At 37.6% G+C, this 27,867-nt stretch overlaps 1 protein-coding gene and 1 long non-coding RNA gene across 2 annotated transcripts in view; one reads left to right on the plus strand and one right to left on the minus strand.

Annotated features, from left to right (window-relative positions):
- Nucleotides 1-27,607, plus strand: part of LOC125175132 (uncharacterized) — a 34,160-nt gene extending 6,553 nt beyond the window's left edge. Inside the window, exons 2-3 of the long non-coding RNA XR_007155663.1 lie at nucleotides 27,085-27,158; nucleotides 27,452-27,607. This is a non-coding gene — a long non-coding RNA (uncharacterized LOC125175132). The remainder of the gene's footprint in view (nucleotides 1-27,084; nucleotides 27,159-27,451) is intronic.
- Nucleotides 1-27,867, minus strand: part of P3H2 (prolyl 3-hydroxylase 2) — a 150,637-nt gene that overhangs the window by 26,365 nt on the left and 96,405 nt on the right. Inside the window, exons 2-4 of the mRNA XM_047875443.1 lie at nucleotides 8,254-8,406; nucleotides 7,134-7,323; nucleotides 941-1,072 (exon numbers count right to left, since the gene is read on the minus strand). Coding sequence (XP_047731399.1) covers nucleotides 941-1,072; nucleotides 7,134-7,323; nucleotides 8,254-8,406 — 475 coding nt within the window. The remainder of the gene's footprint in view (nucleotides 1-940; nucleotides 1,073-7,133; nucleotides 7,324-8,253; nucleotides 8,407-27,867) is intronic.

Raw genomic sequence — 27,867 nt, forward strand, 5'->3', positions numbered from 1 at the left:
CAAACCATATAATATTGCCAAAATTTGACCATTTTTGACTTAAGCAAATGGCAATTTCATAGGCCCAACTTACTAAAAAGCTTTAAAATCTGGTGTGTATATATATATATGTGTGTGTGTATATATATATATATATATATTTTTTTTTTTAATTTTATGTTTAAATAATCTCTACAGCCAATGTAGAGGGCTCAGACCTACAACCCCAAGATCAAGAGTCACATGTTCCACTGACTGAGCCGGCCAGACACCACCAATATATATTATTCAGTGAAGAAAACATCGTAAATAACAGTATAAATAATGTGCTACCTTCTATGTATAAGAGGGGGAAATAAGTTGGTGTGTGTGTGTGTGTGTGTGTATGTGTATTTCAAAGAGATAAATCAGAAACTGGGTCATAGGGCATGAAATTGGGTTCCAGGAAAAAGGAAGAGAAGGAGGCTTTTATGATATTTAGTCTTTGGACCTATGAATATATGACTTTTTTTAAGTTTATTTATTTATTTTGAGAGAAGTGCAAGTGGGGGAGGGTCAGAGAGAATCCCGAGCAGGCTCCACACAGTCAGAGCAGGGCCCAATGCAGGGCCTGATCTCAAGAACTGTGAGATCATGACTTGCGAGGAAATCAAGAGTTGGACGCTTAACTGACTGAGCCACCCAGGCGCTCCAATAAATTAAAATTAAGTAGAAAAATTCAATTTAAAAATCATGTAAAGTGTCAGCCTAGTATAACTTGCAGGGCATTATCACAGCATTTGCCCACTTGTGGTTTCACCTGCTCTCATTGGCCTGAGCTGCAGTGATGTGAGTTGAGAGCAAAAACATATTAATCCCCACTGCCTCAATGGTAAACTGAGAAATACAGAAGAAAATGCAATGTTTGTAATGGTGAGCAACACCCCTCCCTCAAAGGTCTTCAGGATAGTCCATGCTTTACCTCGATAGTAGGCAAACTGTAGGTAGTCATAATGCAGGGGAAGAAAGTTCTCAATTGGTGAGAGGCGGCCAGGGCGGGTGGCAAGCTCCCTGACACATTCGTGCTGACAAACCAGCACCTGCATATAGTGATCTGGAAGACAAGAGAAAGAGGTGGGTCCCTCCTGTCTGCCAGAGTGTCCAGACTTCAAGGTCAGAGCCACAGTTAATAATAGGGCATTCCTCACCTCACCACACTGCTAGAGTGACCTCATTATTATCTTCATTTTATGAGCAGAAATCGTTTTCACCAAGGAAGTAAGTGACTTGCCAAGGCCTCCTGATCAGTGATCACTAAAGTAACTAATAGTAGATTCCAAATCTTCTTGACCCTGATCTTTTCTCTGTACTGCACTCTCCCCTTCCGTGTATCTTTTTTCTACATCTCCTGAGAGTGACACAGGCCATCTCACCCCACCCATGCCCTGCTGCTGATGTATCTTTCCTGTTTAATAACTCTGAGGCCTCTCTTTGGATACTGGCTGGCCTGAAGTGTTCTGGGTGGAGATCGGATGTTCAGATCCTGGTCATGCTAAGGAACAGTTGAGAGGAAGTAATTGCCACACAGTTTGTGTACAGAAGAGAAGCAAAGATGCTTTTTCTCCTTAACATTTCCAAGAACTTTTCCTAAAGGGGAAATAGAATATATATATATATATATATATATATATATATATATATATAATTTACATCTATTAGTCAGGAACCTATTCCACTCACTTACAAAAGGCTCTATCACTTCAACATTGGAAATTCTAATACTATAGGGACTGGTAAAATAGGATAAGGAGGAAAACTAAAGAATTTGGATACACACTCTGACTCTTTGTTCCCCTTTATTTGCTCCCATCCTTCTCACTTACAAATAGGATTCTCCAGTGTAGACGTTGTCACACTCCCTCTAGCTCTAGGCTCTATCTCATCCAAGCATGAGCTGAGGAAACACAAGTGGCTAATGTCCCAGAGAAGCAAACATTTCCTACATTTTGCCCCAATTATTTTTGCAATGAAGATGGAGACAATCTTTTCCAGATAGAAGAGAGTTTATTCATGCTTGTGCAGAGCAGATTCTCATGAGAATGACGATAAAACCTTCTGACATTATGACTTTATATTTTATTACCACAAATATCTCCTTTCAAAAAGGTTCTCTGTTGGGTGGAGTTTGGCTTGTATCTTGATGACTTGAAGAGGGACCTCAGAACACAACAAAAAGGGTGTTTTCTGGTCTGTAGGAAAATGCACCAGTTTTTGCACAGTCTGGCTAACTCAACCCAACGTGGCACAGCAAACAGAATCCCTACAGCCCACTGGTTCTTAACTACAGTTGGAGGCTGGGAGGGAAAGAATGAGTTCTATTTGTTTAGCATCTTATAAATAAATAGCTATATAAAAATCCAATAAATAGTTGTTTTATTTCTTAGGAAAACAACAAACAACCTTCAACTGTTTTGTTCTTAGTTACTTGGCCATTGGCATGTCTCTTACCTTTTAATACCCACTCCTCCTAATTCCCAATGACAAGCAAAAGGGAGAGGTGGAAAACACACCCAACAAGAACTCCAAATCTGAATGGAGGTATTTTTCAATGTAAGATATAAATAGCAACAAAATGAGAGTGATGCAAGGATATTCTTTCGAGTTTCAACAAGCACAGTCATAAACAACTGCATTGAGAAGCCATTTGTATTTTTCTCCAATTTTTAAAGTTCTTCTAACTCTAAAAATTCAAATATTCTGACTTCCTAAATACATTCTGTATTTTAAAAGCCAGTTTCAGTCTTAATTTAGAACAGTTTTGAAGCAGGCAAGAATTTACATACAGCTATGCTGTATTTTATTAGTTGTATTTATTTTCTCCTTTTTATATCACATGTTATTATACAATTATTATGTTTTAATAAGTTTGAGACCTAAGTCACTTGTGTGGGAATACTTTTTAAAATTTCCTTCTCATAACAAATTGGATATGCATCGAATTTCCTAAAAGACTTACCATATTTCTGTAATATACAATATTTGATTGAGTTTTAGGAACCATGCCTTTTTAAATCACTTGTCTTTACTGGAAGTGGGGGTAATGTTGGTGATAGGTGTAGTAAGCATTAAGAGCCTACATTAGGAGATCTCTATTTTTTTCCAGCAACCAACATTTTATGATGACCTCGAGCAAATCATTAAATGTTTTTCTGTAAGTATCAGTTAGTTAATTTTCCTAGATCAGATGCAGGACATTTGTGAGACCTCTTCAGTAGCTATTAATGGAGGCAGGTGTAGAGGACATTGTGGGGGTGGAGACAGGATACATATCCTCCTTACACTACTATAATAAACTATAATAAAGGAAAAGGATTTCCAACAATTGAAATGTGAAACACATATAAAACTGACATTCAAATGAACAGTGCTCCTAGGTGTTGTATGGAAACCAATTTGTCAATAAATTTCATAAAAAAAAAAAAAAAGAAAGAAAGGAAATGCTGAGGGCAGGAGATTGAAGGATATGAGTGAACCTAGAGGCAAAGGAAGGTCAGCTTCAGGGGCTAAGAAGAGATGGGAGGGCTCTGCCATCAGATGTTAGCTCAGTCTCTACCTTTGTCTCTGAGACAAAACAGGCCAATTCCTCTAAAGCCACAAACTACCAAAACTCAACCCATACCAAATAACATTAAGTCGAGTAGCTCTAAAACTATTTATAAAATTTGAATTTATAGTTTAGAAACCTATCAAAAAAAATCTCCAGCATTCAGATGGTTTCACTGGAGAATTCTAGAAAACATATAAAGAACACCAAATCTGCACAATGTCTTCCAGAATATAGAGGGAATGCTTCCTGATTCACTTTATGAATGTAACATCAAAACCAGACAAAGACAGTAGCAAGCAAGCAAGCGAGAGAGAGTAAACAAACTATAGACCAGTATCAAAAATATAGATACAAAAACCCTTAACAAAATGTTAGGAAATAGAATTCGGCAGTATATAAAAAGAATTATACACCATGACCAAGAGGGATTTATTCTAGGATGAGAGCCTGGTTCAATATTTGAAAACAATCACTGCAGTCCCCCATATTGACAGGTAGTGTTGGTGGCATCCAGGGGACTCCACTAAGCAGTGCCTAGGATGTAGGTGGGGCCTAGCAATTTTGGGGAAGTGAAAAAATTAGTCTGTATGTACATGGCTTGTGTTCAAACAAAATAAAGTGCTACACTCCACATGCATAGGTGACTCCCAGGTTTCACACCTAATGCTTGTCTCTCTGAGAGCTGGGGCCACTGGAAGCACAGGGACAAACAGGAGAAAGGTTGGCTTGAGGCCCCAGGTGCTAAATGGGACAGTCCAATGGCCCCAAGAGGAGACTGATTCCAAGAGTAGAGTCCAGGAGTGAAGAAGAGGAAGAGAACTTGGAAAAAGTTGGCAACTGAAATATAAGAAAGCCCATTCTGGAATTTTTGCTTAGGAACTCTGTGTTTAAGCTTTGAACTGCATCCTTATAACTGAAATTTGAACTTGAAAACATTGGCCTGACACCATGCATAACATACCAAAGGTAGAATCAAGTCTGATAACTAATAAAGTTCATCTCCATATGAAAAAAAACCAAAAAAAAAAAAAAAACCAAAAAAAAAAACCAAATGAACAGTGCTCACAAAAATGTAGGCAGATGACTCTGCCAGAGGCCTAGCAAAACAAAACCTTTGGGGAAAAAAATCCTCAGTAATTCAGATATTTTTGATGATTTTAGGTGAATTGAGTTGGGTTTTGAGTAACTGATAATGAGGCAAAGAGTTCATCCAACAAATTGATTTCCAGTGTACTTCTTTTTTTCTTTCACTTTTTTTAATGTTTACTTATTTTTGAGAGAGAGAGAGAGAGAGAGAGAGAGAGAGAGACAGAGAGCGCACAAGTATGGAGGGCAGAGAGAGAGGGAGACACAGAATCTGAAGCAGACTCCAGGGTCTGGGCTGTCAGCACAGAGCTAGATACAGGGCTTGAACTCAGGAATCAGGAGATCACAACCTGAGCTGAAGTCAGACGCTTAACCAACTGAGCCACCCAGGCACCCCGATTTTCAGTCTACTTCTTAATCTGAATTTTAAAAGATGTTTCCTAAATGTCCCTCTCAAAGACCTTAACAATTTATGACCTACATGTTCAAAACATAGAGTATGAATAACCCTTTTAATCTGCACTGTGAAGATGGAAAGGTCATTTCCTTCTTTTCTCCCTCCCTTCCTTTTTCCCTCCCTCCCTCCCTTCCTTCCTTCCTTCCTTCCTTCCTTCTTTCCTTCACTCCTTCCCCACTTTTTCCCTTCCACTCATTGGTTTAAAAATATTTACTAAGCACCTACTATCTGCCAGTCAGTATACTTAGGTGCTGAGGACCAAGCAATTAACAATACAGAACATTAGGCAAGTAATAGAGGAAAACAACAAGTTTCAAAGTCTGTGAGTGAAAATGAACCTAGGAGTGGATCAAAGACAGAAAAAGAGAAAGGATGAAAATATACACAAGTGCACAACAATAAGGATGAATGTCCTTATTAAAGGTTTCGGATTTTATTTCAAGTACAATGGGAGTCTTTGGCAGGGGGGTTCTGTGAACATACTTTCATTTTTTAAGAAGACTGTTCCGTCTGCCTACTTTTATATATTTATAACTTGGAACACAATATGCACTCAACAGATATTTGTTAAACACTTATTATTGAATAAGTTATCCTTTGCCCATTTTTCAATTATGTAGACCTAAAACATATGAGTTCTAGAGTAAGATAAGCCTAGGTTTGATTCCCAACTTCACCTTTTTTGTTGTTAACATTTATTTATTTATTTTGAGAGAGAGAGAGAAAGGGAGAGAGAGAGAGCATGCACAAGCAAGGGAGAGGCAGAGAGAAAGAGAGAGAGAGAGAGAGAGAGAGAGAATCCCAAGCAGGCTCCATATTGTCAGTGCAGAGCCTGACTTGGGACTTGATCCTATGAACCATGAGATCATGACCTGAGCAGAAATCAAGGTCAGATGCTTAACCCGCTGAACCACCCGCTGAACCCAGCCACCCCAGATTTCTAGCTTCACCATAATCACATTGCTATGAGGTATAAATTCCTCAGACACCTACAAGAAGTTGTTTAGAGGATTAAAAGATATATAAATATGTAAAATGCTTTCTATATTGTAACTGCTATATAAATGTTGCTTATTATTATGACTGTCAAAAAATCAGAAATAAATTACCATTACTACTAATAATTTACAGGTTTTACTCAAATATTATGAATATTAACTATTTGCCTCTAAATATTTTGCAACTTTTTCCCCTTGTATTTGTAATTCAGCTTAATTTATTGTATCTCTTGTATTATAAATCTTATGTAAAGTCTGTCTTTTCATATTTCTTGTCTTTTGTCATGCTGAGAAGTGGTTTTCTTCTCCTTCCATTATAAAAATATTCTTCTGCATTTTGTTCAAATAGCTTTATTTTCATACTTACATTAACATAAATAGAATTTATTTTTGTGTTTTTGCATATGCTTCCCATCATAAATGGTTAACTAGCCAATCTCCCCAATTATAATTCATATTACCTATTTTAAAAGCCACTTGGTAATATATTAAATTTTCATATATAATGAAATGCTCTTTTAATTAATTGAAGAAAACTACACAAAAGTATTCACTAATACGCTGTTTACAATAATGAAAGCCTTCAACGTCCTTAATATTCATCAGTAAATGAACCAGTCAATTATGCTTTCCACATATATTGGAACATTAAACAGCCATTAAATACAACAAGGTAGATCTACATGTACTTACATGAGAAGAAGTCCACCTACATTGTTAAGCATAAAATAAAACAAAAAAAAAACAAATATGCTGAAAATCAGTACCCATAGTATTGTCTTATTTTTATAAAAAATGAACTAATAATTATCGATAAATACATAAACATTTACATATGCATCTGAAAAAGTTTGGGACCATAGTCAACAACATTTAAACTAGGTAGATTTATTTATTGGAGATAAGATGGGCTAAATATATCTTCCATTTTTTGCAACATATACTTCTGTATTATTAGAATAGTTTACAGATTGCATGTAGTATTTCCTATAATCAGGAAATAAATAAAGGGAAAAGTAAGCTTTACCTGCAATGGCTTCATAGAGGCCAGCTTTGTACCCTAAGTACTCATACTCTTCGAATCTCTGAGGCCCCTCACACAGGGCTCTGCACTCCGTATCTTCACTGAAATATTCTCTTAAAGCTTGTTCAAAGTACTTGATAGCTAGCTCAAAGTCATCAGCCTCATAATGTTTAACTCCTGCACTGTAACTCTCCTGCAAAGAAGCAGAAAAATATTGGGGTGCTTGAATAGCAGGATTTAGACAGATTCAGGATCATTTGGGCAGGGGGCACTACGCTCTTGTGCTGTGGAAGAATAATGAAGGGTTGTACTGGAAGACAAAAGGTAACTTTCATGGCTTCAAGTAATTGTAAATGAGATGGGAGTTACCAGCAAGCTGAATGCCGTGGCACCAGTCAATTTCATATTCTTCCTGAGCACGTGCAAGACAATAGTTTCTAACCCCACCTGCATGTAGCTATGGCCATGCACCAAAGGCCAGGGAGATTGATGTGGGTGGCTGTGACGCATCCACTTTCCAGGGCTGGACAAATTTAATAATAATAATAATGATGATGGTGATGGTGATGATAATAGGCTTCTGAAAATCTTCTCTTACCCTATTCTTCAATTATCTTGGAGGTCACATGTTGAGAATGGTGACATCTCCAGTTGAAAAAAAAAAAGCCTTCAACTTACTGTGATTTTAAGTAAGCTTTCACTTAAATGAATAATTACATAGCTTTAAAATAATCAGAATTTTAAAAGTATAGGTATGATGGAAAAGCACCTGGACTGGGAGCTGGGAAACCACAGTATGACCTGAACAATTCACACGGCTTCAACTCCCATATGTAAAATCAAAGGGTGGTGGGGGCACTGACGTTCAGAGAGGGTGACAGATGTTTATATCACATTCTACTTTTCATCATATCTTACTTATTTTCTAAAGGTATTTTCATTTTCTCTCAATTTTTTCAGCCCTGATAATGACAATATTTCATCTGAGAACTCTGAAAGTATAAAACTATCACTGTATTGGAAACCGAGACTCAACCTGAAACCCCCATGCACAGGAATCTGCTTTGAGTCAAATGAAACTTAGGAGCACCTTCTGATTAGGGCAATGGTCCCCAGCGCTCACCAGATGTGGTTTGGCTTCTCGGTCTACCAACTGGAGTACTTCAACACCGGCCATTGTTCTATAATTCTCGATGTTCTGCTGCATTTCCATGTGCTCAGGGTTGGCCATAAAAAACGTGTGGGCTGCTTCCACTGCCTTTTCCAGCTGGTTAAGCTACAGAGGGAAAAAAAAAAAAAGAACCAAATGAAGACAAACATTTCTAACCCAGCTCGGTACTAGCCCAAGGACTAACAGCTAAAGTGGCAGGGCCAGGTTCTAGTTCATATTCACTATACACAACCCCCATACTGACAAGTGAGAGGGTAATAAACAGGGCTCCTAAAATGAGATGTGGCAATCTGGGCTTTGGTGAAAATTGATACACATGCTCTATTCTAAGTTCATTCTTTTTCTGCTCTTTGCTGAGCCATCTGCATTTTCAGGGAAATTGAATCTTTATGCTTCTGTTTGTTTCATGATTGATCAAAACAGAAAGCTGCCAGGGCACCTGGATGGCTCAGTCAGTTGAACATCTGACTTCAGCTCAGGTCATGATCTCACGGTTTTTGAGTTCGAGCCCCACGTAGGGCTCTGTGGTGACAGCTCAGAGCCTAGAATCTGCCTTGATTCTGTGTCTCCGTCTCCCTCTCCCCCTCCCCCATTCATACTCTGTCTCTCTCTGTTTCAAAAATAAATAAAAACGTTAAAAAAAAAAACACGCAGAAAGCTGCCAATGTGGTGCCACCTCTAATTCATATTTTTGACATTTTTATCTTGTATTTTTCTCTTCTTTTCTTTTTGTTCCTTTTGCCTTTCAAACTGACAATGGGAGTATAAACAAACCTATGACTTTCCAGAGGATGGGAATGCATATACCTCTCACTCCATCAAATTTGTTATCCTGCTCTAGAATGTGAAGAATACAAAACTAAGAGTAGTAGAAACCAATGCATAAGAAATGTTGAATACAGCACATAAAACTTTCTACCACACTCCTTTTTGATTGAAATATTTCATTCCAGACATATAACTTTGATTCTCATTAATATAAAAGAAGAATTTTTAATAACCACTCCATAGACACCACAAAATCCTCTCCTAAACCACACAATACATTGCTCTCCATGAAACGCAATGATGCATTTTTTTCCAAGAAAATAGGATTAAATTTACTCAACCTGAGACATTTTGCCCTATGCTCTAGACACAGAGAATGTCTAGAGACAGATCTGTTTGTTCCATAACAGAAAAGTGAATATTCACATTAGCAGTCTTTTTCATGGCAAAATTCAAATTATGTTTGATCTGTTTTGGAGTATGGTGACATGAAAATGCATTGTTATTAAAAAGTACACAAAAAAATCACAGAACAACATATAAGATTCAATTGAGTCTGCTTTTGACAGTCTTGCTACACAGATATTACTAAAAAAGAAGTACTGAGTTCCCAAGTCCCCAGCTACTGCCGTTCCGTGACAGATAATCTTAGTCCTAACCACAGAAAACATAAACTGCCTTATTTTAAGACCTAAGATCCTTAATTTTGTCTAATAATAGTAAAATCTCTTTTCCTCTTGAATGTGCCTACTCTTAGCTATTGGCCTTCCTTCCAACAAATCTTGTCTTGTCTGCTTTCCCTGTCCCCTTTACCTTTGTCCTCAATTCTGTACTCACAGAATGATTTCGCTTGTCACTAATTTGGGATGTGGTTTCTTTCTTAATTTACATTTTCTCAACTTCTCACATACCAACACAGATAAATATGAATTGTATGGACATCTACACAGTGATGAGGATATAGATATAGAGGAGTAGGTTCTAAATTGGGTGTGGCTACACTTATTGGTCAAGTAAACCTGGAAAAAGTCATTTTAAATATTTGTGCCTTAGTTTTCCTTTAAGACAAACAAAGTTCTCCTGTAAGACAAAAACCCCATACCACCTTCTACTGCATAGGATTTTGGGAGGATTTAATTGTGTAATGTATATAAATGTGCTTCATAAATCACAAAAATCCTTAAAAAAAAAAAAAACAGGGGCGCCTGGGTGGCTCAGTCAGTTAAGCATCCGACTTCGGCTCAGGTCATGATCTCACGGTCTGTGAGTTCAAGCCCCGCGTCGGGCTCTGTGCTGACAGATCAGAGCCTGGAGCCTGTTTCAGATTCTGTGTCTCCCTCTCTCTCTTCCCCTCCCCCACTCACGCTCTGTCTCCCTCTGTTTCAAAAATAAATAAACGTTTAAAAAAAAGAAAAAAAAAAAAGAAAAAGAAACCAACAACAGAGAGGGAGGCAAACCATAACAGACTCTTAAATACAGAGAACAAACTGAGAGTTAATGGAGGGGAGGCGAGTGGCAGGATGGGCTAGATGGGTGATGTGATTAAGGAGGGCACCGGTTGGAATGAGCACTGGGTGTTATATATAAGTGATGAATCCCTGGGTTCGACTCCTGAAACCAATGCAACACTGTATGTTAAGTAACTTGAATTTGAATAAATAAATTTAAAACAAAAATACATATTTTAAAACAAAAATTAAAAAATAAATAAACAAAAATACAATTTATAGATGATCTGTTTCAAAGATATAAATATGTATTCAATAATGATGATATAATCTATAGCTCCCACGGACACATAATTTACGAGAATATAGTAAGGTCTTTGTGGTTCGTGGAAACTATCTTTAGTCAAGAGTCAAACTATAAATTATGAACAAAACAGATTAGCACTGACACACTCTGATTCTATATAGCACAAGCCATTGGAGTTGACAGAACATAAATAAATATTTATGATTTTTACTTTCCTACCTTCATCTTCGGCTCAGGCTATTCCACTGACTTAGAGAGTCTTCGTCCTTGGTCTTTTCTTACTGAAATCTAACAAATCCCATAAGGCCAAGCCTAAAACCTGTCTTCTCTAAGAGATCCTTTCTCAACATTCCAGCAACAGGCAAGTACAACAATATCATCTTATCCCTATTCCTCTACAAGCACTTATCAGACTCTTCTGTGCTTTGCGCCTGAGTATATTCGTTTTTTTTCTGGTAGAGCTCTTTGAGAATAGGGGTCATATGACTTCTTTTTGTTTGTTTGTTTTCCACCTACTTTACATATAGAGGATGTCTATGATATGTCTAAAAAAAAAAAGGAAAAAAAGAACTTCTAACAAGTCAATCTTTTACACACACATCAAAGAGTGTATTACATGTCAGTGTGCTTCCTAAGCTCTACTGTATTAAAAGGATGTCAGTTTAATAACATTTCTGAAGTCATCATTCACACTGAGAGCTTCAATACTGATTAACAACACTGAATATGATTCAGTAGCTCTGAAAAACTGATGTTGACAAATTGGTTCTTTTTCTTAAATTTTGCCACATTGTTGTTTTTGTTTTTTCCTGTTTGATGATTTCCCCATTTATAAGCCAGTATTGAGCATAATACCATCTTCACCAATATAAATATTAAGAAGATCTGGGATGCCTGGGTGGCTCAGTCGGTTGAGCACCCGACTTCAGCTCAGGTCATGATCTTGTGGTCCGTGAGTTCGAGGCCCTCATCGGGCTCTGTGCTGACAGCTCAGAGCCTGGAGCCTGCTTCAGATTCTGTGTCTCGCTCTCTCTGCCCCTCCCCTGCTCACGCTCTGTCTGTCTCTCTCTGTCTCAAAAATAAGTAAAACATTAAAAAAATTTATTTTTGAGACAGAGCATGAATGGGGATGGGGCAGAGAGAGAGGGAGACACAGAATCTGAAGCAGGCTCCAGGCTCTGAGCTGTCAGCACAGAGCCCGACGCAGGGCTTGAACTCACGAACTCACGAACTGTGAGATCATGACCTGGGCCAAAGTCGGACGCTCAACTGACTGAGCCACCTGGGCGCCCCTAAAAGAAAACTTTTAAAAAGACTTGATAACTTAAGGTTTAACCATAAAACTTATTCATGAACTGGCCATGACTTTTATTTTTTTTTTTTAATTTTTTTTTTTTTCAACGTTTATTTATTTTTGGGACAGAGAGAGAGCATGAACGGGGGAGGGGCAGAGAGAGAGGGAGACACAGAATCGGAAACAGGCTCCAAGCTCTGAGCCATCAGCCCAGAGCCTGACGCGGGGCTCGAACTCACGGGCCGCGAGATCGTGACCTGGCTGAAGTCGGACGCTTAACCGACTGCGCCACCCAGGCGCCCCTGGCCATGACTTTTAAATCATTGTGAACCAGTTCAGGAAACTGGAACTGGCTTCCAAAGTCTATAAAACAAGTCATTATTTTAACTGGAAGCTTGATATCTTTGTACTCAATTTTAGAAATTAGATATACACATCTGAAATGGTAGGAAAAGTCCAAGTGAATATGTGTGTGCTGCATATAATGCTGTATTTTGGGATGGAGATTATTATAAGGCCTTGTAAGTACTAGGTTTCAACTAAGGCATGATCGTCGAAACAAAGAAAAAGCAAACTGCCCTTAAAGGCTCCACATTGGACCTCCTTTAAGACCAAAATAAAATAAGCCACAGGAGAGGGTAACTCTATACATTAGGAAGAAAAAAAAAAAACCTGCAGAATAAAGAGCAACTGAGGAAAGGGGAATGATCTGACAACAAGATGGTACTTTTCAGGGAGCCGACCGCCCCACTAAGATATGAGAAATTCTGGCCAGAAATGCGTTCAGGACACACTGGGTCATTTCAACTCAGGCTGTGAAGTGAACATTTTCTCCTGCCAGCCCAGAAGCATGACTGTACGTGGCAGTCATTCTGTATGGAAAAAGAAATGAATGCTGATTAAATCAATGCCCTGCTGACATTCAGAAGTTACTCTGTCCACTGGTGAGTGAATGAAACTCTTTTGACTCACTAATGGTTTTCCATAGCTAGTAATAAAGAAGCATTTCAAAAGTATGCATTGACTATTTAGAAACCTTCAGTAGCTATCCATTGACCACAAAAGAGATTCCAGAAACTATGTACTATGACATTCAAAACCTCCAGGATTTGGCCCTAACTAAATTCCTAATATAACTTCCTCATCTCTGCCATATGTAAACTTTTCCCACCAAAGTTCTAGAGGAACTTCTAAATGTTTTATAATTTACCATCTTTCTATTCAAGAAAATACACAAAGGCAAAGCACTCCAGTCATTGCCAAATTCTTCATTTCATTCATTCACTTATTCAGCAAATATATGTTTTGCATTGAATCAGTGCTAGATGCTGTGATAGTTGATGAGAGTATCTAACAGGGTCAAAACAAAGACTCTGCTTTCTACGTACTTACAGCCTCATCCCAGGGGACGAGGCTAAAGTAAGTCATTAATGAACTTAAATTCACATTGTGCTGAATGCTATAAAGAAATAAATGAACAAACCATACTATAAGAGCTGCCTGGGGTTGGGATGGAAGCAGGACTCTATTAGATAAATTAGTCAAAGAAGGTCACTCTGCAATGGTATTTTTCAGTTGAGATCTAAATGTTGAGAAGCCAATCATGTGTAGAACAGGAGGAAGAAAATTCCAGGCAAAAGGAAGTGAACTGAAAGGGCCCTTTCCTGGCAAAAGAAAGTCAAGTGGAAAAGGTATTGACATGTTTTTAAAGCAGAGCAAAGACTAAAGAGAGACACTGGAAGAACTGGAGAAAGAGAGATCATGGGAGAGTTTATTCAAAGTGCAATAGGGAACCATTAAATAATTTTAAACAATATCTGAAACACATTTTAATATAACAATTCAGACTGATGTGTGGAGAATAGATCTTTGGTAATGAGCAAGAGAACATGCCAGTAATTCAGGTGAGAGATAATGCTTTTACTTTTAAAATAAAAAGAGGACAAGCATGGGTCAGTGCCCTGTCTTTTCCCCTTCCATTCCTTTCTCTCCCTCTCCATTTTGCCTATTCTTTCTATAGTGATGTTTTTCAATTCAGACACATAGAACAAAGCAAACCATTCTAAACTTCCCAAACATAGTTTAGGGGTCATATGTAAGCTCCCTGTCTTCTGAATTAGGAGATATATGAAGCTCAAATAGTTTGAATATGAAATTTAGGACAGCTTGTAAGACATATGCAAGAAAGGCAATTCTAAAGCACATTTTAAAAATGTAAGAATACTGTACTTCTGAGATAGACTATTTAGAATCGCTTTCTATCTTCTGAAGCCTTTTTATGCAACCGGGATAAATCAGCAAGCCCAAAATAAGTAATTTCCATTCTTCTACTCAAACATTCATATTTCAATAAAGAAGGGAACTCTCTCTCTGCTTTCACCACCCTAACTTTGGGAATGCATCCAACATCATGCATTTCATTCTGATGAAGTGCTATATTTTTTGCCTTGGCTCTTTACTTAAATTTCACAATATAGCAACTTTAGAGAATTTTTAACCCACTAGGAGGTTTCTTACCGAACGACAAGCAAGTAAGTTGACACTGAAGGCATTCTGTTTCTAGGTCACAGCAGAATTTTTAAGTTTGAGTTAGCAGCAGAAACACACTGGCTGGAGGGAAAGGAAGTCACTCGATAATAGCATGCACATCATGCTAAACACTGAAAATTCATTGGCTAAAAGGCATAAACATCCTTTTACAAAACAATAAGATGTTTTGTTTTGTTTTGTTTGTTTCATAATGGTGACACCAGACATTTTTGTAGCATTTGCTAATATCTCCAAATTTACCTCAAATTTTTGCCAACTCAAAGTTAATTTTTCTTTACAAAACCAACTTAGCAAACAAATAATTTTTTTTTAATTTTTTTTCAACGTTTTTTATTTATTTTTGGGACAGAGAGAGACAGAGCATGAACGGGGGAGGGGCAGAGAGAGAGAGGAAGACACAGAATTGGAAACAGGCTCCAGGCTCTGAGCCATCAGCCCAGAGCCCGACGCGGGGCTCGAACCCACAGACCGCGAGATCGTGACCTGGCTGAAGCCGGACGCTTAACCGACTGCGCCACCCAGGCGCCCCATAAATAATTTTAAAAATTGAACAACATATTAAGAGAATAGTCTTAAAGATCCATTAAGTTTTGAAACAAAATTCAAAAGCATTTTTTTAAGTACTGGATTAAACTAAATCCTATGGATTATAGTATTTCAAGTGTAAAGGCCAGGCTGTTTAATAAGAATTCAATTTTATTTTAGAAAATTCCTAAACATTTCCATATAATGTGGTCAGAATTTGAGAGATTCAAAAAACAGCTAGATGAAAAACCACTTTGGGGGCCCCTGGATGGCTCAGTCAGTTGTCAGTTAAGCGTCTGACTTCTGCTCAGGTCATGATCTCGAGGTTTATGGATTGGAGCCCCACACTGGGTTCTGTGCTGACAGCTCAAAGCCTGGAGCCTGCTTCAGATTCTGTGTCTCCCTCTCTCTGCCCTTAGGCTGCTCATGCTCTCTCTCTCTCTCTCAAAATAAGTAAACATTAAAAAAAAAAGAAAACCACTTTGCATTCTTATTTCACAGTTTCTGATGGTGTTACTATCCTTTATGTTGTTAATATAACTTGTAAAAATACCAATGTGTTGAATTATTTTTATACTTTAGTTTTTTATACTTCAGGAAGTAATTGCTTCCTTCTCTTGACAAATTTATAAAATTGATTTTACCGAGGCGCCTGGATGGCTCAGTCAGTTAAGCATCCGACTCTTGATTTCAGCTCAAGTCATCATCTCACTGTTCATGAGATCGAGACCCGTGTCAGGCTCTGCACTGAACACAGAGCCCACTTGGGATTCTCTTTCTCCCTCTCTCTCTGCCCCTCCCCTGCTCATGCACACATCCCCCGCCCCCCGCCTTTCTCAAAATAAGGAAATGTTTAAAATGAAAATAAAATAAATTTTACCAGATATTGAAGACTGTATAATATAGTGCATTGCCCTTTTTGTTCTGACTACTAAGAAGCTCTGAGCTTAATTTTATTCTCATATACAGTAACTGTATTATAGTGGGTTTCTAGTATATTGGACTGAAACTGGTATACTTCCCTTTTATCTTTGATTTTTTTTTGTTTTTATTCCATTTCAAAAATCTAATAATATAAATAATTACCTTAGGTAATTCAAAGTCCTTTTGGACACTGGAGAGGTATAAAAGATAAACCCCCATGGTAAGGGAAATTTCTAGTAATTAATTCTTCCCTACATCTTAATGTAGAAAATGTAGAAATTTCTAGCTTAAAAAAATACATATTAATTCACAGGTTAGGTGTTCATGCTAATGTAGAAAATGAACTTATCTCTGCATTTACAGAATGTGAGTTTAAAATGTAGTCATGGTTATAAGTAAATATTTATAGCTTTCAAAATGCTATTTGGTAAGGATTAGATGGGAAATGGCGTTTCTAAAGAGTAACGTTTTCTCTGTGGAGTAAGTTGGAAAGGAAGAATATGCATTTTTAAAGCATTTTCTTTTGCCAAACTGCTTATACTCTTTCCTTCAATTACTTATGGTCCTGGGCCTGATTAATAGACTCCAGCTCTTTCTGAACTCTGGTAAGTTTCAAGCTGATGTTTACAACTTAATGTTAAACACTGACTCTTGAGTAGCTACAGTCAAATGAGGTTGACCTCATGAGCCCAGGGCAACAACAGATCCTATCAGCTAAGTTTGCTAGAAGGTTTCTTATCTAAATAAAAACCATCTTTCAGGGTAAGGAAAACACTAAAGTGAAGAAGCAGTACTTTTAAACGTACCATTTCCGATTAGAAACTATTTAAAACAAAAAGCCCTCGAAGCTTTTGAAAAAGAAGAAAACCTCAAAATATTAGCCAAAAAATATGTGTGTGCTTAATTGGACAAAATCCCTCAAGCCATCTGTGTACTGTATTGTCTAACTCCCTAACAAGAGGATAGCCAAAGCTTGGATGCTCTCTGGGTAAGGAGAGAGTACTGTCTTAGGGATGGAATGTGTCACAGATCCAATGAAACTAGTGTGTGTGGCTTACTGGTATGTGCCTGTTGTTTTTTGTTCTAAACATTAGGACAGGGTAAGATTGAATAACTGGGCAGGATCTTAACCTCTGAAGTATTGTCCAGAAGTCTCCCTTGAGGTGTCAGAGGATGACTAATGGTTACCGAAAAGAAGGTTTTGGGCCAAGACCTCTCTGACATTTGCTTCCTGCTACTGTTTTTGGAATCACAGCTTTATTCCTCTTTAGAAATTTCTTTGGAAGGCAGATGTCACTCATTTCCTGTTCCAGTTTTGCCAACGTCTCATGGCTATTGCAGAAGTCATCATTTTAACTGGTAAAGAATCTTATTTGTGTCTTGATTATAAAAAAAAATAAAATAAACAGAAATCCAGTGTCCCCCTTTGTGAGCTCAGAACTGGATTCCGTTCCTCTAGGATCCCCATGTTGATAAGCACAATCTTGTTCATGAGGTTGTTAATAAGAATTTACCCTGTGTATTGTTGTATAGTTTACAAGGCACTTCACAATACTACTAATAAAAATAAAAGTAATAAAAATGATCATTTACTGTCTACCCAATTCCTATTGTGACATTCTTCAAAAAGCTAGAAGAGAAGCCTCCTACCTCACGTCGGGCCCAGGGAAGAAGTACCTGATCATTATTTACAAGCGCACATTATAATACAAACAATGAGCTGTAGCACCACATAGAAGCCAGTGCTGGGATAGACTGAGTTGCCCTTAATGAACTTCCTGGTACCAAAACAAATTTTGTTGTTCTAACAGTTCACTCATGCTTTGCTTCTGCCTGGTTTTCATTATGATAAATGGAGATGAATGTTGTCTTTCCCTAGTGACCCATTAAAAAAGCTCTCGCTGGCCATCACTTCCCTGGAGCCAACAGCCAGCTCCCTAATTGCTTACTACCAGAGTTATGTCTCTGCAATCAGCAGCAGCCGGAGCACATTCCCCCTCCCCAAACTGTACAAAGTTGCAAAACTTTGACTTCATTTGTCAAATACGATTGCAAACTGGCAATTAACTATGGATGTGGGCTTTGCCCTCGGAAGATAGGCTTTAAAGATCAGCAATAAAATAGCTTCATGTAGACTTGCCGCTGACCTTTCTGTTTTTGAGACTATGAAAAAAAAAAAAGAATTTCAAGACTTTTTGTGTGCTTGAAACATTGTTTTGTGGAATAACAAAGTGGGTATAAAATGCTTGTCATGGGCAAGGAGGGATGGGAGCCCCTAGGACTGAGAATCAAAACCCAGGTTTACTTCCTATTTCTCTCACAAGCAACTGCCTTTCCTGAGTGGATTGCGGGTGGAGGCATACAGTCAAGGAAAAGAAGTAATAAATTGGGCCTTGCTTTGTTAAAAAGTGTAACAGTACTAGGATAACATCGGAGATAGCCTGGCAAAACTGATGACTTGGGGAGAGCTTTAGAGTTTAGCGACCATATAGGAAAATGCTGGCATTGTAATTCCCAACATCTCCCTTCTACTTTGTGTTTATGAAACAAATTTAACATTCCACCCAAGCCACTCCACTGTAAGAAATATAAGAAAAGCAAACAAGCAAATCAAAAGCTTTTCCACTTGTACGTTTTTGGTATAACTATGCCACATTCCTCTTTGAAATACAAACTCTCTCTAGCCCCTATAAGGGTGGGGAGATTTACTTCAAAATGTATTTCAAAACCTTTACTTCACCTCATGTTAAGGAATGCACCATGGCTGAAAGCCAAAGGGAGTTTCACTCCAGAGACCCCTCTCGGAGGGCTCTTCAAGGGGAGACTAAGGTCCCTTCAGGTATTCAACCCATCAAGCTGACTAATGGGTGTTCCTAACCTGACAGGCCACATGTTCTTATTAAAGAGGTGGTTTTGATGATAGAGTCCTTTCAGTGTTCCATAAGTTCCTCTGGCATCACACCTGCACTTTTTAAAGCATTCAGCCACAGCAGTAACCTTCAGGCTGTATTGTAAATTAAATATCCCGGCCACATACACAAGCTAAATTATAAACACAAGCATTTTCTCTGTACCTCAGCCAACAGACTATACTGGAAAGAAGTTCCAGTCCATCTGAATGTCTGAGGAGGTTAAAGCTTGGAGAAGTTCACTTACTGACTGAACTTGTCAGGTAGCACCGTTTCTTCAGTTACTTTTGTGGTACTTGCATTGGTCTGTGGATATGAACTTCTATTAGCAATAGGTAAGCAGGGCCAGAAAGGCCCTTTAAATTATTTAGTACCACTGCCTCAAGTAGAAAAAGGTTGTGAATGGAAAACGAATGGCAAGACTGTGGTTAGAATCTCTTTTATTAAGATGTTCATAAACATGTGTTTGGGATTTTAATCCCTGTTATTTCAAAGTAGAGGCAAATTCATATATATCTGGTCTATGTAACAAGCGTTTGCTGATCACCCCTGCCATAGAAAGAACATGATAGGTGTTCTGTGAGGATATAAAATATTTTCAGTATGGTCCTTGATCTTTTATTAAATACAGTCCAGTAGGTTAAGAAGACATACACAGACTATTAATATCAAGAACTAAGTTTCTACAGGATTAGAGGGCAGAGTAAGTGGTAACTGGCAACACAGCACTAGAGAAATTGAGAGACATTTGAAATCATAGTTGCCTGGGAGGTTCAGGGAAGGCCTCATTGAGAAAGTGGGAATAAGGCTGGGTGATGAAGAATGAAAACCATGTGGATGTCTCAGATGCATCGCTAAACTGGCTCATGTGTAAGGTCTAGATTACAGAGTAATGGGAAAGAAAGGTGAACAGGGCTGTATTATGGGGCTTTCTGAACACTAAAGTGAGGTGTTTCGATTTTTACTGTTGGAAAAAGAGAAACAGATGTACCTATGTGTGTATGTATGTGAGTGTAGTTGTGAACATCTCCCCTGCCTCATTCCAAAAAGGATTTGAAAAATAAAAACCATATTTGAGGTAGCAATGGAAAACTTTTTCTTCATTTTTATTTTATTTTATTTTATTTTATTTTATTTTATTTTATTTATTTTATTTTTTTAAAGTAAGTTTAGGTTCACAGCAAAATTGAAAGGAAAGAATGGAGATTTCCAGTATCTCCCTTACCCCCACATGAAGATAGTCTCTCCCATTATCAACACCCCCGACCAGAGTGGTATATTCGTTACAACCAAGAAAAATACACTGACACATCATAATCACCCAAAGTCCACAGGACTCACTCTTGGTATTGTATACTCTGTGGAATTTGGAGAAATGTATAATGACAGGTATATATCATTACAGTACCGTACAGAGCAATTTTGTGCCCTAAAATCCTGTTCTCCATCTATTCATTTTCCCTGCCCCAACCCCTGATTTATCTACTTTCTCCACATAGCCTTGCCTTTTCCAGAATGTCATATAGTTGCAATCATATAGTAGCATGCTTTTTCAGATTGACTTCTTTCACTTAGTAATACACGTTTAAGGTTTCTCCATGTCTTTTCATGGTTTGACAGTTTATTTATTTTTACATTAAATAATATTCCATCATCTGGATGCACCACAGCTGATTTATCCATTCACCTACTGGAAAATATCTTGGTTGCTTCAAGATTTCATAATTGTGAATAAAGCTCCTAGAAACATCCACATGTAGCTTTTTGTGTGTACCCAAGTTTTCAACTCCTTTGGGCAAATACTAAGGAGCAACACTGCTAGATGAGTATACTAAGAACAGTGTAATTTTGCAAGACACTGCCAAACTTCTTCTGGAGTGGTCTCCCCATTTTGTATTCTCACCAGAAATGAATGAAAACTCTTGTTGCTCCATATCCTCACCAGCACTGATGTCAGTATTCTGGAACTGGGTCATTAACAAGGTGTATGGTGGTATAGCACGGTTGCTTTTTTTATTTCCATTCCCCTGATGACATATGATGTGGAGGATTTTTCCATGTACTCATTTATCATCTGTACATTTTATTCGGTGATATGTCTGCTAAGGTTTTTGGATCATTTTTAAATTGGGCTGTTTTCTTATTTTTGAATTTTAATAGTTATTTATATTTTGGATAACAACTGTTTATCTCAAATGTGCCTTTTGTGAATATTTTTTCCTAGTCTGTTGCTTGTCTTCTAATTTTCTTGACATTGTCTTTTGCAGAACAGAAGTTTTTTTTTTTTGTTTGTTTCTGTTTTGAATGAAGCTCAGCCCTAAAGTATTTCTTTCATGGATGGTGCCTTTAATGTTGTATCCAAAACTTACTGTCATACCCAAGTTCATGCAAGCTATCTTCTATAAGTTTTACCGTTTTGCATTTCACATTTAAGTCTATGATCAATTTTGAGTTAATATTTGTGAAGGACATAAATTCTGTATGTAGGGTCATTTTTCTTTTTTCTTTTTCTTTTTTTTTTTTTTGCATGTGAATGTCCAGTTGTTCCTGCACCACTTGTAGGAGACATTGTTCTATTGTACTGCCTTTGGTTCTCTGTCAAAATCCAGTGGGCTATTTATATATGGGTCTATTTCTAGGCTCTTTATTCTGTTCTATTGAGCTATTTTTCTATTCTTTTGCCATCCCACACTATTTTGAATATTGCAACTTTATAATAGATCTTGAGGTTTGGTAATGTCAGTCTTTCACTTTCGGTCTTCTCCATAAATATCGTGTTGGCTCTTCTGAGTCTTTTCCCCCTCCATATAAACTTTAGAATAAGTTTGTGGGTAATTGTAAAATAAACTAGGATTTTGATTGGGATTATATTGAATCTATAGAACTGACATCTTCTCCACTGACTGTCAATAGTGAATCTTCCTTTTCTATGGACCATGGAATCTGTTTAGTTCTTTGATTTCATTAATCAGACTTTTGTAGTTCTCATATATTTCTTGTACATATTTTGTTATAATTACACCAAAGTATTTCATTTTGTGGGGTGCTAATGTAAATGTTTTTGTGGTTTTTCTTAAAGTTCAAATACTACTTTATTCATTGGGGTATATAGGAAAGTGATTGACTTCTGTACATTAACTTTGTATCCTGTAACCTTGCTATAATCATTTATTAGTTCCAGGAGATTTTTTGTCAATGTTTTCATATTTTCCACTAAGATGATCATATCATCTGTGAATAGTTTTATCTCTTTCTTCCCAATCATATATCTTTTATTTCCTTTCCTTGCCTTATTGCATTAGCAAGCACTTCCTATTAGAAGCTGAAAATAAGTGGTGAGAGGGGGCATCCTTGTGATCCACCTGTTTACTTGTTCTTAGAGGGAAAGCTTCAAGTTTCTAACTGTAAAAATGATGTTAGTTGTAGGTTTTTGTTATATTGACTTTATTAAGTTGCAGAGGTTCCTCTCTCTTCCTAATTTACTGAGAATTTTTATCATGAATGGGTGTTGGATTTTGTCAAATGTTTTTCCATATCTATTATATATGATCATGTGATTTTTTTTCTTTTTTAGCTTGATGTAATAGATTATATTAATTGATTTTTGATTGTTGAGCCAGTGCTGCATACCTGAAATAAATTCCACTTGGTTAAATGATTAAGGTATCTTTATGTCCTGGAATGTGGTCTATCCTGGTGAATCATCCAAAGAGCTTGAGAAGAATTCTCCTGTTTTTGGATGAAGTAACATATGGATGCCCACTATATTTAGTGCACTGATAGTGGTATTGGGTTCTACTATGCCCTCACTGACTTTTCTACCTGATGCATCCGTCTGTTTCTATTAGAGGGGTGTTGAAGTCTCAAATATAATAGTAGATTCATCTATTTCTCTTTGCAGTTCTATCAACTTTTGGCTCATGAGTTAGATGCTCTGTTGTTAGGTACATACATGTTAAGGATTTTTATGTCTTCTTAGAGAATTAACCCCTTTAACATTAGGTAATCCCCCTTTATTATCTATAACGTCTTACTTTGAGGTCTGCTCCTCTTTTTAAACATTTTTTAATGTTAATTTATTGTTGAGAGAGAGAGAGAGAGAGCGAGCATGAGTGGGGCAGGGACAGACAGAGATGGAGACACAAAATCCAAAGTAGGCTCCAGGCTCTGAGCTGTCAGCCCAGAGCCCGATGCAGGGCTAGAACCCACAAACTTTGAGATCATGACCTGAGCCCAAGTCAGACGCTTAACCGACTGAACCACCTAGGTGCCCCAAGGTCTGCTCTTCTTGAAATTAATATGGCTACTCTTACTTTCTTTTAATTAATGCTAGCATTAATCCAGACATTTACTTTTAATTTATATGTGTCTCTAAATTTAAAGTGGATTTCTTGTAGACAACAGAGCACTTTTTTATTCACTCTGTCAGTCTCTGTCTTTTAATTGGTGCATTTGGACCATTAAAGTTGAAAGTGACTATTGATACAGGTTGATGAATATCCACAATATTTCTTGCCCTTTTGTTTTGTTCCTATTGTTCTCACAATACTGAGGGGGCTTCTATGACTGGGTCCCCCTGGACATTTTAACTCTCAGAATTGTCCACACTGAGCTTACAGCAATTGGTCAATTAGAGTTCAAGTTTCCCTACCCCAGCACTTGTTCCCACAGTGATTTCTACTTGTGAGCCATTGCTCTGTAAGCCATAACAACTTGTATTCACCTATCTCTTCAATCCTGAGGGCAGTGATTTGCCTTGTGTCCCCACCTCTTTTTTGGATCCTAGAATAGTTGTTGATTTCTCAGTCCGTTCAGCTTTTTACTTGTTGCTAGGATGTGATAGCAATATCCAAGCTCCTTCCTTACAGAACAAGAAGCTGTAAGTCTGAAATACTTTAAATTTCTCAGAAGGAAGAAGGGTATGAGAATAGGAGTATATTATCAACTTGATATCTTCTCTCTTTGAAAAGATTGGTCTGGTTGTTGCAGGATAAACTGGGAGTAAGGGAAGACTGGAAAAGAGGAAAAATTTTGGGGCAACATTATAATACTCTCTCACATAAAAAGAAGCAAGTTTATTATCCTAGTCAGCATGGGCTACCATAATGAAATATCATAGAATGGGTACCATAGACTACCATATTTGTTTTCTCACAGTTCTGGAGGCTAGAAAACTGAGATCAGTGTGCCAGCATGGTCAGGTTTTATCAAGAGCACTCTTATGGTCTGCAGATGGCTGCCTTTTCATTATGTCTTAACATGGCAGAGAGAGTGTGAAAACTCTCTTGTGTCTCTTCTATAGAGGCACTAATCCTACCATGACAGCCCCACTCTCATGGCCTCATCTAAACCTAATTATTTCCCAAAGGCCCTATCTCCAAATACCATCACACTGAGAGTTAAGGGTTCAACATATTAACTTGGGGAGACACAATTCAGTCTATGTATTAATCAAGAAAATATAAAAGTTAAGGATATCTTTAAAATTTCAAAGCCAGTCAATTAAGAACATGATAGAATAATAATGGAAATCACTATTTTTTAAAGGTGGTTCCAAAGTTTGATTATGGGATAGAGAAAATAATCATTTCATTTTGAACTAGGTTACGTGTATTATAATGCAAAAGAGTACATCTTAGCACTGAAGAAACTTGACTGGAGAACTGATGACTAGAGAGCAGTTGGAGTGAGCATTGGGCAAAGTCTACACTTGAGGCACACCGGAGGTCTTTGGCCCACATAAAGTGAGACTTCCAGACTTCCAAAAATGAGAGCATGAACAATTATTATAATTGGCTCATAACAACCTAGAAAGACAGGGGAAAATATCTGTGGGTTTGTAATTAATCTTTATCTTGTTAAGAAGTATATTATCCTCAATGGCCATAAGACTTATTTTTAAAAAAAAGCTTTTATAATTAACTAAGTGTAAGATAAACTATATTAAAAGCTAAACGTATTTATTTAGGGTAAGGCTTTTTAGACTTTCAACTACTATGATAGATAATTTCCATGAGTCAGATATCATATCCTACATTTTTCTAACTTTTTTGACCAAAGAACCATCCTTCTGCTTCAGTGTCTCAAAAGACTAATCAGCTCTCTGAGACTCTACTTTGTTGTATACATACACATGCATATGCCCACACACACGCTCTGGGCAAACTTTGTTAACTTTGATGAAAGAATGGCTTTAGTTGTAAAGTCATCATGTAAGTGATCCCACAATCTCAAAGTGCTAAGACTGAAATTGTCTTTAGACATAATTTGGTATAAGACTCCCCATTTTGCTATACTTCTATAAATAAGATAACTAAAATACAGAGTGAGATATTTTTCCTTTTTTAAAAAAAATGTTTATTTATTTATTATGAGGGCAAGAAGGAGCAGGGAGAGAGAGAGAGAGAGAGAGAGAGAGAGAGAGAGAGAGATTGAGCAAGAGCAAGAACCCCAAGCAGGCTCTGCGTTGTAAGCACAGAACCCCACATGGGGCTCAGTCCCACCAACCATGAGATCATGACCTGAGCCAAAATTAAGAGTCAGATGCTTAACCAACTGAGCCACCCAGGTGTCCCAAGTAAGAAATTTTTGTTAGGGCCACATGGATCCTAATAGAAGTGTTGAGCCCCACAACCTGGCCTTCTAAGTTACTGATTTTTCTAGTAAATTTCATTGTGTCTGAGACTGAGTGGCCAATCCTCCTCATTCAGCAGGAAAATAAAGAGTGTACCATTTTTGACAAGTGCATATAAAAAACTCACACCCAAAATATATCTCTCCAAAAATCATAAAAGGAATACCTTTCTCTATGCCACCCAGAATAAACTAAATTAATGCTGCAAAGTAGGTACTAATAAGTACAGAAGAGAACTATGAGACTGTGTTCAAATGAAGAGACTGGTTTGAATTGAACCACAGCCTAGAAAAATCATATCAAATAGACTGTAAAATTACATTCAGTGGTTTAAAAAACTCAGGCTTTCTGATTTTGACTTTACACATACTGTGGATTTACATTGGCTTCCTTCCCCTGGAAATGTTATATTGTAGTTTAGCAGCTGGATGTTTGGTATGTACTAGAAATAGAGGGCCACTATTATCTTCTATAAATGGAGTCCAATGTTCCCATTTTGTCTGCAGAGGGTACTATAAGCTTTGTATTTCTAGGAACTGTGAGGCTCAGGATACTCTACTTTGTCTTTCAGTTCAACCTGACCAACATTCAATTAGGGTCCTGTGCTCGGTATTGGGTAGGTGGGAATGGTGGACAGAAAACTGTGATAATTCTTGCTTTTTAGCAGCTAATCTGGGAGAAGGGGTGAGAAATCAGAGGGGAAAAAATACCTATAATTTGGGGTTGAGTAAGGGACCATAAAAAAAGTAAAAACAAACACTGTAAAGGTTCAAACTAGGAAAAAGCACCTCTAAATAGATGGTTTTGGATCTTGGAAGTCTTTATGGAAATCTTACAAATATGGCTTTTGTAATAGACCCTGAATGATGGATGGCATTTCAATAGGCATAGATGCCAGGAATGGCATACCAAAAAAAAAAAAGTGTTATTTGCGTGTGAGGATTAATTTGTTGGGAGTGCAAGTGTTCAAAGTGGGATTTGGAGTAGTCAAGAATACTTAAAAAGTAGGCTGGGGCCAAAGTGATGTGGGTTTGGAGCTAAGAACATATTGTGTCCCATTTGGGGGAGATTTGAAAACCTCAGAGCATTGGAATAGTCTGAATCTTTTGAAACGATCTTCCAGAAACATCACTATGTCACTGTAGAGGAGTAAGTCTACTTTACTAAGTTATATTAGTAACACAGGATGGTCTGCAGCCAGACAGATAGAGTTAATCAATCCTTCTGAGCTACAGGTGCCAGTACACCTGACTCCCTGCAATCCGATTTCCAGCTGGTCCTGAATCGTGAACATTATGGAACCAGACCACGTACTCACATGTCCAGAGTAGTTGTCAAGCATGCCAATAAAGTGCGAAACTGCCACATTTCCCATTTCTGGAAGACCCACTTTCTGTTAATCTAAAGGCTTTTATGTTTTACAGACTCCATAGCAAGTCCAGTTTTCAACCAGAAAGAAATCTCAGCCAAGTCATGACAAGGAACATATCTTCCATCCGTGAGTTGTCACCTCTGCAATCCGATTTCCACCTCTGCTCTTTCAACCCCGAAGAACATATGGACCTATTAGAAAATAATCTAAGCAGCTTTCATTCTTTTCATTTAAAAACATTCCCATGATGGAATTCTCACTTGCCTAGTGGAATTCTCACTTGCCTCTACCTGTAGACAGCAAGGCAGAGATAGTCTGTCACTTTCATTCCTCTTTGCCACCTCCCTCATGTCAGCAGAAGTCTCTATGGGAATGGCTATATGAACTGACAATTATTAACCTTGTGCTTTCCTCTTCAGGAGGAAAAGAAATCAATAAGAGATCAATCATGCTGAGATCAATAAGAGTAAAAGGGAGACCAATGGGAGCCTAACCCTTCCTACTGCCAGCTCTCATGGAAAAGAAGCTAAGAGCAAATGCCTGGATGTGACATGCATATTCTCAGAGGGAAGAAAGTATGTATGGATGTGTGTACCTAAAATAAACAACAGCCATCTACTGGTTATTTTACAAAGAAAGTTAACATAATTTATCTCAAGTCATTGTCATATATAGATTGGGCAGATATTAATATCCCATGAGAAAAAGGAAGCTCGGGGAAGCTAAATAATAATAGTTGAGCATATAGTATTCCAGAGACCTGAAATAAACATATATTACTACATGCTATAGACTGAATTGTACTCTCTAAAATTCATATGCCAAAACCCTAACC

Source organism: Prionailurus viverrinus, chromosome C2, assembly GCF_022837055.1.
Source record: "Prionailurus viverrinus isolate Anna chromosome C2, UM_Priviv_1.0, whole genome shotgun sequence".
NCBI lineage: Eukaryota > Metazoa > Chordata > Mammalia > Carnivora > Felidae > Prionailurus > Prionailurus viverrinus.